At 41.4% G+C, this 12,502-nt stretch overlaps 1 protein-coding gene and 1 long non-coding RNA gene across 9 annotated transcripts in view; one reads left to right on the forward strand and one right to left on the reverse strand.

The window, feature by feature from the left end:
• Positions 1-12,502, forward strand: part of LOC140186092 (multivesicular body subunit 12B-like) — a 270,340-nt gene that overhangs the window by 80,384 nt on the left and 177,454 nt on the right. For all 6 annotated transcript variants that reach the window (XM_072239968.1, XM_072239966.1, XM_072239969.1 and 3 more), the window contains 3 exons: positions 482-578; positions 3,501-3,630; positions 9,379-9,522. In XM_072239968.1, coding sequence (XP_072096069.1) covers positions 482-578; positions 3,501-3,630; positions 9,379-9,522 — 371 coding nt within the window. The remainder of the gene's footprint in view (positions 1-481; positions 579-3,500; positions 3,631-9,378; positions 9,523-12,502) is intronic.
• The window catches only part of LOC140186093 (uncharacterized), a 46,812-nt gene that overhangs the window by 14,126 nt on the left and 20,184 nt on the right, over positions 1-12,502 (reverse strand). The window lies entirely within an intron of this gene.

Here is a 12,502-nt window from a genome sequence, read left to right on the forward strand (position 1 = left end):
GACATTACACAATCTTGAATCTTTCTAACCCAGTTATCCACCTAGATTGAACTAGGTAGGACTTTAGTATTTGGAGTCCTATTACAAGTACTTCTCTATAAAATGCTTGGTGGATGTTGTTAGTAAATAGGCAATATTGTAGATGTGGTTTGGTGGATTCCAATGATAATGAAGGGAATGGGGGCAGCTTTTCTTTTAATCACAGTGTACGTTTTCATGTTCTTTCCTCATTGCAAGATCCAAACCCCGTTGACAGGCTTACTGTTGGACATTTATGACAGAAACCACTTTTTTGTCATTGGTATTGTTTGCAGAAACTTTTATGGAACATCCAATTGATTTCTTGTGGTTTTTTTGTACATAGAGGTTTATTTGCTTTTGTGTCAGAGAAATAATAGAATATCACGACGTAGGCTATCCAGAGTACTGAAACATGAGTGACACCTTTATTTTTTTTCTGTTTCTCTTGTGGCTTTTAAAGAGCCATTTAGGGAATGTGCTAGTGGATATGAAGCTGATCGATTTAAAGGATACTTTACCGGTGGGCTTTATCCCTATTCAGGAAACAGTGGACACACGTAAGTTATAGTTTTGTGTTTTGGAGACATGGTTAAACAGTATTGGATTTCATCAGATAAAGGCATGTAGCTTAAATGTTTTGAATTAAGGAAACTTTATCTCTTATTTCATGGTTGATAAAGCACAGTAGAAGTTGTAAATTTCCTCCTCTCACAACTCCAATGGAGGCAGTTGTCTATTACTCTTTTGTAGTGTGTGGTGCTTGAAGCAGGGTTTAGTGTAAATTGGATCCTAAACAAAAAATGCGCACTATTTATTTATTTATTTATTTGGCAATACAGCCCTTTGGGCTACACTGCCCCAGTGGCCCCTGACAAATTAGTCATTATTGCGGCCAATTCAGGAGGCCATTAGTTGCAGGCCACACCCTCAGCTCAGTGCAGAGATGAGTAAACCTCATGGAGCACCAAGTTTAACCAGCCCATCCCTCGTCTCTGCCTCCGCCACCCTGACCTTTTCAATCTGGCCCAGCGCCCAAATCATCCAAACCTCAGGTTGCTTCTCGCTCCGGGACCCAGGCCCTGCTGCTTCAATATGCTCTTGAGCTTGGGCCCCACTGCCTTGATTTGGCTTGTAACGAACCTTTCCAATTTGGCCCGGTGCTTAAATTGATCAAACCTTGGGTTTTCCCTCGCTCCCCGGCCCGGGAGCAGTTTAAAGTGACCAGTTAACCTACCTGGTACATTTTTGAACTGTGGGAGGAAATTAGAGGACCCAGAAAAAACCCACGCATTTCATGGGAAGGGCATACAGAGACTCCTCACAGAGGATACCGAAATTGAACTCTCAGCTCTGACGCCTCGAGCTGTAATAGCATTGCACTAATCGCTATGCAACCGTGAAGCTAACTCCTTGATTGTGAAAAAGAGAAACCATCCTGCTGATTTATAGCCATGATAGTTTCTCTAAGCAAACCAGGTGGAGGAAGGGGATAGGTACTGGTGCAGTGAATTGCCTTATTTCATAAAGAATAACGCATTTAAAAAAAAAACTTGGATGGTTATTTTTGTGTATTATAAGTGCACAGCTGTGTCCATACATCAGGATAATAGAACCATCTTTTCCATTTTCCTCAGCTGTTAAATGAATTGTGTTTACATGAACTTAACAGCGAAATGCATCACTGGCACCAGCCTACCCGCCACCAAAGAGATGTATATGGAAAGGTGCCGGAAAAAGGCCAGTAACATCATGAAGGATCCCACCCAGTTCATGGATTGTTTGCTGCACTCCTACCAGGGAAGAGGCTATGCAGCATCTACGCCAGGACCAACAGAGTCAAAAGCAGTTACTTCTCCCAAGCAGATCAACACCTCCACCCACTAACTCACACTCCCTACCGACAATACATCCAGATCAGCCACTCCTCTCCACAGCCCCTCAGCACCTTTCACCCCCCATTCACTGCCACTTTACACTTGCACTCCACATCTCACACCTACACTGACACAGTCACAGTCCGACTGTGTTTCCATGTGTCCTGCTGCTACCTGGAACAGTTCCTCTTGCCAAGAGTCACTTTGTCATTTTATCATTTCCTCTCAGTCACCTTATGTTCAGGGACTGCTGCACCTAGCATCACTTATATACATAGAATCAGTCCATGTATATAAGCAATGTTCCCTCTTTTTTTACAGCTGCGTGGACCAACTGTTGCTGTGAACAGGAAATTTTTTCACGGCCTGAAAAATACCATAAGACCATAGGACGTGGGAACAGAATTAGGCCATTCAGCCTTTTGAGTCTGCTCCACCATTCCATCATGGCTGATTTTGGATCCCACTCAACCACATTTACCTTCTCACCATATCCTTTGATGCCCTGACCAATCAGGAAACTGTCAGCTTCTACTTTAAATACATCTACGGATTTGGCCTCCACCGCAGTCTGCGGCAGAGCATTCTGCAGATGCACAACTCTCTGGCTACAAAAGTTCCTCCTTACCTCTGTTCTAAAGGGTCATCCCTCAATTTTGAGGCTGTTCCCTCTAATTCTGGATACCCCAACATAGGAAACATCCTCTCCACATCCACCCTATCTAGTCCTTTCAACATTTGGTAGGTTTCAATGAGTTTCCATCCCCCCCCCCACACTTTTCTAAATTCCAGTGAGTACAAGCCCAAAGCTGTCATATGTTAGCCTCTTCATTCCCGGAATCATCACTGTGAACTTCCTCTGGACTCTCTCCAATGATATCACATCTTTTCTGAGGCATGGGGCCCAAAACTGTTGACAATACTCCAAGTGTGACCTGACTAGTATCTTGTAAAGCCTCAGCTGTATCTCCTTGCTTTTATATTCTATTCCCCTTGAAATAAATGCCAACATTGTATTTGTCTTCTTTATCACAAACTCAACCTGCAATTAACCTTCTGGGAGTCTTGCAGGAGGACCCCTAAGTCCCTCTGCACCTTCAATGTTTGAACCTTCTCCCCATTTAGATAATAGCCCACAACATGCAGCACTTCAAATGTTGTTTTTGTAACATGCATACTATGACTAGTTAGAATGAAAATTGAAAAAATGCATACTTTTGATTTTATTTATTAATGGAAGTGTAACAAAATACAGTACAGTAACAAAACATTTTCATATTTTGTAAACTTTTTCTTGTACGTCTTTATTCTAGCTGCGTGACAACATAGGCTATGTGTGCAGAAGTATTTCAGTTACAGCGCGGCCGCACACAAGCTCAGCTTGGAGGGTACAGTGTATGTAATAAGCTACTATGTATATGCGGCCGCATTCAGCAGTTGCTTCTACATTGTATTATAGGTTTCCAATTATATTTATATTTATCATATTTTTTAAAATGCTATATCGGATCCGGAGTAACAGTCATTTCTTTCCTTTACACTTGTGCACTGAAGAATGACAATAAACAATCTTGAATCGTGTGCCATTGAAATTATTTTCTGCAGAAGAGCCAGCTTTCAGGAAGAGAAGGTTGTGCATCAAATTTATTCCTCGTGACTCGACTGAAGCTGCCATTTGTGATGTAAAAATCTTTGGCAAGTCCAAGCAGGCCCCCCCACAATATACCTTCATTGGGTAAGTGATCTCATTTTGTGGGTTGAAAAATGCTTGAGTGTAATCTTAGTAAAATAAAGGAAATTTAATTTGTGGCATTTCAGTGCTGTAGAATTTGGAAGATGTGGTAGACTGCTTTAAAATATTAAATTCTATTTGGATGTGGTAACTGTTCCTTTTGGCTTCATTGTTCATTACTTTGCAAATTGACTTTTTTTAAAACAAATTCAACTTTTAGCAAATAATTTGTATTCTGTTTCTGACTAATACAAACAGAGGCTCAGGGCTTTGCTTTATTTTTCGTTACTTTTTAGCATTATGGCAGGGGTAGTATTAAATTGCTGTCCAAGAACTTGACAAATGTAATCGTGGAAATGAAAGGGACTGTTTATTACCATACAGTTTAGTATGGTATGGGGATATGGGAAAGGAAACATCCAATCTGCATACTCTCCCAGAGTACAGATAGCAGTGGCTATTGGAGAATGAAAAGGTAACTTTGTTGAGTTGGATGATGTGGGTGTGGTTCTTACTACATACACTGTGATTGTCTTCACAATGGAGATGAAGGTTGTCTGTGATAACGGATGATATGAGAAAGTGTTTAAATTGGAAAAGCTGTTGCACTGGGGCAGTTCCACTCTCTCAATTTTAGAACTCTGGGTCCAGTGGTAGGAGTAGACATCACATCTATGATATTCCTTGGTTGCAGTGGATGACCATGATTTGTTTTTTTAAATGCCTTGTCATGCCCTTCGCTCTCACAGACTGTTGCAGAACCACCCTACAGGCCATTGTAGATCTCATCCACCCGTCTACTGGAGCTGACTTTGTATGTTAGGATAGGCATGCCGTATCTAGCTACCCTCACCTAGTTTAGCCTGCCTATTAAAGCAGTGTGGCTGCTGTCGTAGTGAAAGTGAGTGGGATATGACGAACTGCTACCCATCCCTGGACACCCCATTCACTCCAGAATGAAGATACTGTGAGTCATATTGTTAAGGATGATGTATGTGCAATAGTGACAAGTTCAACATAGTGAAAGAAGAAACGTTGGAAGCCTAGTATTACTGGAGGGGTAATGGGAAGGCCACGGTTGGGTTTCAATTCCTGCCGCTGCCTGTAAGAAGTTTATACATTCTCCCTGTGACTGCATGGGTTTCCTTCAGGTGCCTCGGTTTCCTCCCACATTCCAAAGACGCATGGTTAGGGTTAGTGAGTTGTGAGCATGTTATGTTGCTGCCCTGCACAATCCTCGCTGATTTGATTTGACACAAAAGACACATTTCACTTATGTTTTGATATACATGTGACAAATAAAAGTAATCTTCACGCTTTATCCCATGCTGTTAATAAAAGCAATGGAGAGAATGGAACTCCTTTAGCCCATCATTGTCTAATCCTCTGTGACTACAGATTGGCTGCTATAAGCTGACTAATTCAACTTGTTTTTATATATATGAATGAAATGCCATCTTCTCATTGCTACCATTGAGGGGGAAGTACAGGAGCCTGAAGATGCACTTTTAACATTTCAGGAGCGTTCTTCCTCTCTGCTATGGGATTTCTGAATAGACAATGAATCCATGAAGACTACTTCACTGTTTTTCGTCTCGTTTTGCACTACTTATTTAATTTGGGTGACAGGATGGAGATACGTCTCTGCCAAAGGAGGTGTACGGTGCTCGTTCCCTCCACTAGCCCACAGGTCACCCTTGGGCAAGGTGTGGAACCCGCTTAGCCTTTTTCCCCTGATCAGAGTCATGTAAAGTCGTGGGAGCAGGTGGTGGATGGTATGTGCAACTGGTACATATCACAAGTCCTGGTTATGCGACCACTGATGCCAGGCAGACAATCTCTGAAGAGTATTGATAATGACTGGGGTCACCTGTCTTGTAAAGACATTGTCCAGAAGAAGGCAATGGCAAACCACTTCTGCAGAAAAATTTGCCAAGAACAATCATGGTCATGGAAAGACCATGTTTGCCTACGTCATATGACATGGCACATAACAAACGAACAATATATTGCAATATTCTGTTGCTGAAAAACAATACATTTCATGACATATGCCAGTGATTTTAAACCTAATTCAGATTCTGATCAATGCACACAAAATGCTGGAGAAACTCAGCATTCTAGGTACCATCTATGGAAAAGAGTAAACAGTCGACGTTTTGGGCCAAGACCCTTCATCAAGATGGGTTCCTATAATAAAAGTCTAGCCTTTGTTCTCATTGAGATTCTGATTCTTTTACTATAAGAACCTATCTTAACCTCATCCAGGCATATTACTGGAAAATAAAAGCATCCATCACAATTAATCAGCATTTTGAAAGACATCCACTCATCATAGGTAGTCAAAATAGATTTGTAAAACAAATTAAATCTTACAAAATAATTTGAAGTTATTTTTGAGTAGTTAATGAGGGCCAGTGAGGAATATATTCCTCATTGGCTGTCATTAACCAAGGAACCAAGAAACTGATTTTTGACTTCAAGAGAGGGAAGCTCGTGGTCCATAAGCCTGTCCCTATGAGAGGATCAGAAGTAGAGAAGGTCAGCAACTTTAATTTCCCAGGTTAAATTCCTAGGTATTACTATTTCAGATGATCTGTCCTGGCCCAGTATGCAAGAGTAATGCCTAAGAAAGCATGGCAGCATCTCTTCTTCCTCAGAAGTTTCAGAGATTCAGCATGACATCTAAGACTTTGACAAACTTATATAGATGTGTAGTAGAGAGTATATTGACTGACTGCATCAAATGCCTGGGATGGAAACACCAATGACCTGGAACAGAAAATTCTACAAAAAGTAGTGGATTGAGTCCAATCCATCACGGGTAAAGCCCTTCCAACCATTGAGCACGTCTACGTGAAACGCTGTCGTAGGAAAACAGCATCCATCATCAGGGCATCACCACCGTCCAGGTCGCGCTCTTTTCTCACTGCTGCCATCAGGAAGAAGACACAAAAGCCTCAGGACTTGCACCACCAGGTTCAAGAACAGGTATTACCCCTCAGCCATCAGGCTGTTGAATAAAAGGGGATCGCTACACTTGACTTCACTTGCCCCATCATTGAAGTGTTCTCGCAACCAAGGGACTCACTTTCTTCATCTCGTTCTCGTTATTTGTTGCTATTTATTTATATTTGCATTTGCAGTTTGTTGCCTTCTGTACTCTGGTTGATCTTTCAGTGATCCTGTTATAGTTTCTACTCTATAGATTTGACGAGTATGCCCACAGGAAAATGTATCTCAGAGTTGTATATGGTGACATTTTATGTACTTTGATAATAGAATTCCCTTAGAACTTTGTAACAAAATGAGAAAATGCTGGTAGTGATCAGTAGGTTAGACAGTATCAGTAGAAAGTGAAACAATTAATGTTTCTGGTTGAACACTCCTTGTTGGAGCTGGGAAAGAGAAAATGCTTTGGAGAGGATGAATTAAAGGTAGATTGGACAAAATGTGCTTGATGCATTTTTTACTAAAGCTCCTCAGAAGGCCACACACAATAGGCTGCTAAATAAAGTGAAAGCCCACGGGATCAAAGAAGGAATGGTATTCTGGGTGATGACAGGTAATGTTTGTACTTTTTGTACCTGGAAACCTGTTGCTGCTATATTTCTGCAGAGCTCACTTGTTTTCTGCAGGTCTGTAGTAATTATTTGGACAACATAAGGGATTAAGCAGTTTGCAGAAAACACCAAATTTAATTGTGGTTGGTGGTAAGAGAAAAAGGCTGCTAGGCAAACTTCTTCTATAGATGTATGGTGGATGGTGTTGACTGGCTGCATTACAGCCTGATGTGGGAACAGCAATGCTTTTGAGTGGAAAATCCTACAAAAGATGGTAGGTTTGGCCCATTACATCAGAGGTAAAAACCCTTCCAACCATTGAGCAATCTCCATGAAACATTGCCGTAGAAAAGCAGCATTTATCATCAAAGATCCTTAGCTCCCAGGCCATGCTCTTTTCTCACGGCTGCTATCCAGTAGAAGGTACAAGAGCCTCAGGATTTGCACCACCAGGTTCAAGAACAGTTACTACCCTTCAACCATCAGGCTCTTGAACAAAAGGGGATGACTACACTCATTTTACTTCTGGCGCTTCTACAACCAGTGGTCTCACTTTAGGACTCTATATCTTGTTTTCTTGTTATTTCATGCTCTCTTTATTTATTGCTATTTAATTATATTTGCATTTGCACAGTTTGCTATTCATTAATCCTGTTTATAGTTATTGTTCCATAAATTTGCTAAGTATGCCCACAGAAAAAGAACTTCAGGGTTGTATGTGGTGACATGTTTGTACTCTGATAATAAATTTTACTTTGAACTTTAGATATTATCAACTGAATAAAAAGTGCACAAATGGATTTTAATTTGAAGAGTAATAATTAGTTCAAAGGAAATTTATTATCAAAGTACATACATGTCCTCACATTCACCCTGAGATTAATTTTCTTGCGGGCATACTCAAATCCATAATAGAATAATAATCGTAACGGAATCAGTGAAAGACCGCACCAATTTGGGTATTCGTCCGGTGTACAAAAGACAACAAACTGTGCAAAGAGAAAAATAAATAATAATAATAAAAAATAAGCAATAAATATTAAGATCACGGAATGAAGAGTCTTTAAAGATTAGTCTGTGGGTGTGGTGCATTTCAATAATGGGGCAAGTGAAGTTGAGTGAAGTTATTCCCTTTGGTTCAAGAGCCTGATAGTTGAGGGGTAATAATTGTTCCTAAACCTGATGGTGTGAGTCCTGAGCTTCCTGTACCTTATTCCTGATGGCAGCAGCGAGAAGAGAGCATGTCTTGGATGGTGGGCAAGCCTGATTATGGATACTGCTTCCTGCGACAACGTTTTGTATAGATGTGCCCAGTGATGGGGAACTGGGCCATATCCACTAATGAGGCGTAGAAATGGCTGGAGACTGAGAAATGTGTAACAACGGAGAAGCCTCCTGCACTCGTGTCTGTAGACCTTGAAGGCAGCAGGGATATTGTTTGTGGATACATTTGAGGTCAGTGGTGTGTGTTGTTGCCTGTCCACTAATTCCAGCCTATGCAAACATTATACCTGTAATTATGGGAGTTGACAACCATGTATCGATGTAATTGGATGTACCAGCGAAGTTAACTGCCAAACATGATTGGGCGTGTGACAAAGACAGCAGGGAATGAAGGAATGGTGAATGTTCTTTTGAGAAAATAGCGAGCTACTGGCTTTTTGAATGATCTGACCCATAGGTTTCATTACTTTGAAAAAGAGTAAAATGGTTCTCCTGGGTGTTTAGGCCACCATTTTTCCCTCGCTCTGTAACAAAATTCAATCTACTGGTCTTAATTTTATGCTTAACTTGGTTGCTGCTTTACTACATTGCAGCATTTATCTCACATAAAAGGTACTTTTGTAGCTTTAAAATACTTTGGAGCAAGTTACTGAAAGTTAATAAATGCAAGTCTTTCTGCTTTCAAGTTTAAAGCTCAGTAAGAAGAATATATAGTAACTAAATCAGTAACTGAGCAGAAAATATTTAGGAGTAACCCTTAAACGGTGCTGCATGGCGGTGTTTGTTTAAGCATGTAACAGCGTTTGTGTAATTCATGATGGAAGTTTGAGTTTGGCTCATTAATGTTGCCTTCTCACAGTTACAAATTGGTCTTTGATATTTGCTGGTTGTAGTAATGTTGAATAATTTTAGCCAAGAAATGTATCTTCAATAATATATATCTTGTTTATGGTCTGCTTCCTAGGGAATTGAACAATATGGGAATCTGGTACAGAATGGGAAAAGTTCCAAGGACGCAAGAAATCCCAACCTCAGCCACAGCAGCGACAACGACAGCATCTGTAGCCCTGACGTCATCTTCACCGACACCTGCTCCTAACCTTCCCAGGTACTGTTTTATAAAATTGGTGGGTGACCTTCTCCACGGATTGATCATTTTATTTTGGGAACCATGTCTTGATGCATGTTAATTTAAATTCTTCCATTTTTTAAAAAGAATAGCTGTTTTAGATTGGTTTGCTTTATTTCTAGCAGTAATAGAAATATGGATTGTTTTGTTTTCTCCTCTTTTTAGGGGTCAACTTGTTTCCTCTAACATTCTGTGGATTCTGAGTTAACTAATGAGCCTAATGCATGATTCATACACACTGAAGCAGACAGGACAGGAGGTGCTTGAAGTACCCAGCATGTTGAACTGTTTAGAATCAAAATCAGGATTATTATCACTGGCTTATAAGATATTTGTTGTTTTAGATTGTATATTTAGATGAACATTTAGAGAGACAACACAGTAACTGGCCCTTCTGGCCCACTGATCCCTGCCTCCCAATTACACCCCATGTGACCAATTAACCTGCTAACCCAAGTGTCTTTGGAATGTGGGAGGAAACCAGAGCACCCGGAGGACACCCACATAGTCACGGGGAGAATATTCAGACTACTTACAGAGAGTGGTGGAATTGAACCCGGGTTGCTTGTGCTGTAATTGTGTTACACCAACTGCCACATTACCGTGCAGCAGTAGTACAATGTAAAGATATAAAGTTACTGCGGAATTACAAAACAAATGGTCCAAGAAAAAGAATAATGAGGTATTATTATTCATGTTCATGGGCCGTTTGGAAATCTGGTGGCAGAGGGACAGAAGCTGTTTCTGAATTGTTGAGTGTGGATCTTCTGGCCCCTGTATCACCACCCTAATGCGAAGAGGACGTTGTGGATGGTGAGGGTCTATAATGATGGATGCTGACTTGTTGAGGCACCTCCTTGTGAAGATGTTCCTGATGGTGGGAAGAGTTGAGCCTTTGATGGAACTGGCTGAACCTACAACCATCCGCAGTGTCTTGCGATCCTGTTCATAGCTATCACCAATTAAAGTGTTGAGCAAGATTGAAATCAGCGAGGATGAGAACAGAAGGTGAGCGGGTGTTCAGTGCCGTCTGCCTGCGTTTAACTGGTCCACCCTCTCTCTCTCGCTTGCTGCTGCAGGAGGAAGGTGCAGGAGTCTTGGGTCTTGAACAAGGTTTGATTGGCGCGGTTTGTGGATTGGACTCCTTTAAGAGGGCTTTGAGTTTATGTTATATGTGTTTCTGGCCTCTTGTTACTCCCTTTTCTAAAACTGCTACTTGCGTGATTTTGATTGGAGTGGAGTGGCTCTGCGGCCTGCGGTGAATGAAAGACACGGTGCTGAATTGAACTGAACTAACCTGAACATTCCTACACTGTCTCAAGGACTCTGCAGTTCGATGTTCAATGTTCTGTGTTATTTGTTCTTCTTTTTGCCATTTGCATGATTTGTTCTTTTTTCTTGCACATTGGCTCTTTGATGTTTTCTTTGAATGTGTTCTATGGTGTTTGTTTCGTAGCTGTCCGTGGGAAGAAGAATTTCAGGGTTTTATACTGCATACATACTTTGATCATAAATGTACTTTGGATCTTTGATACAACCATTCAGAATGCTCTCTACTGTATATTAATGGAAATAAACCAGAGGTTTTGGTGGCCTAACAAATCTCCTCAAACTCCTAATGAAGTAGAGCTGCTGCCGTGCCTTCTTCATGATTATATCAATGTGTTGAGCCTAGGTCAGATTCTATGAGGCATTGATTCTCAGGAACTTAAAATGGCTGACCTCTCCTTCCTGAAGTCCACAGTCAATTACTTGGTCTTGCTGACATATGCTCCTTCTGCTGTTCAAGTTAGGCTTCCATATGCTCCAGTTGGTGAGACTCTGCTCTTAGTGCCTTTCAATCAGTTTGAGTAAACTGGAGGCAGTGTTGCCACAAGCTGGTGACAGTATTACATATTCTTACAAGGAGGCATTGAGGCCAGCCATGAAGTATTTTCCCTGTCATGGAAACTGCTCGTGGTGGTAGAGTTTATAGTGTAGTGCTCATTGCTGTAGCAAAGTAACTTGTCATTTTGGAACGTCCCATTCAACCATTGTTCATTGTGAGCTGGAGGAGTTATGCCTATAATGGGGTTTTTGATCGAGGGGTTGCTAGTTCTGGAGTATGTGAATTTGCAAGGACTTATGTGAACTTTGAGGGACAGATGGAGGGGTTTCAGGTTCTCTGAGATCAAGAGGAAAAACACCTTGTGAATCATGTACAGTCCTGTTAATTGGCTCGGGTATCCGTGAAACTTCCATTATCTTTTATTGCTATAGCTGACTTAACCACCTATTGATTTGGTTAGATTTCAAAGTTAATGGATAATGTTTCTCTGTAGAAACTAGACCATAACTTCCCCAAATAATTTCCTTGGCTGATAGGTGATTTCGGTTCTTTAGACATAAGACATAGGAGCAGAATTAGGACATTCAGCCCAATGAGTCTGTTCTGCCATTCCATCATGGCTGATTTATTATCCCTCTTAACTTCATTCTCGTGCCTTCTCCCCATAACCTTTGACATCCTTACTAATCAAGGACCTATCAAACTGTGCTTTAAATATACCCAATGACTTGGCCTCCCGAGCCGTCTGTGGCAATGAATTCCACGGGTTCACCATTCTCTGGTTAAAGAAAGGGACATCCTTCTATTCTGAGGTCATGTTCCAAGGTTGTCAAGCCGAGGGGTGGTAGGGGGGACAAGCTCCCACTACCTAAAAGTGCTCCTCACGGCATGCGCCTCAAATAGCCTCTGACAACTAAGTCCAACTCCTGGCCTTCTCGTGTGGCTTAGCCTCTAAGCCCGGCGGAACTGTTTCTACTGACAGGAGAAGGGGCGGAGGCGGGTCCTGGCGCCTTAAAACCAGTGCTTCAGGTAGATGGAGCTCATCAGCCTGGGAAGGCAGTCCATCTAAGAGAGGGAAACTCTGATTTCAAACCTCCGCTGCCTTGCGGCCATACCCACTAATGGGAAAGG

Source organism: Mobula birostris, chromosome 22 (assembly GCF_030028105.1).
Source record: "Mobula birostris isolate sMobBir1 chromosome 22, sMobBir1.hap1, whole genome shotgun sequence".
NCBI lineage: Eukaryota > Metazoa > Chordata > Chondrichthyes > Myliobatiformes > Myliobatidae > Mobula > Mobula birostris.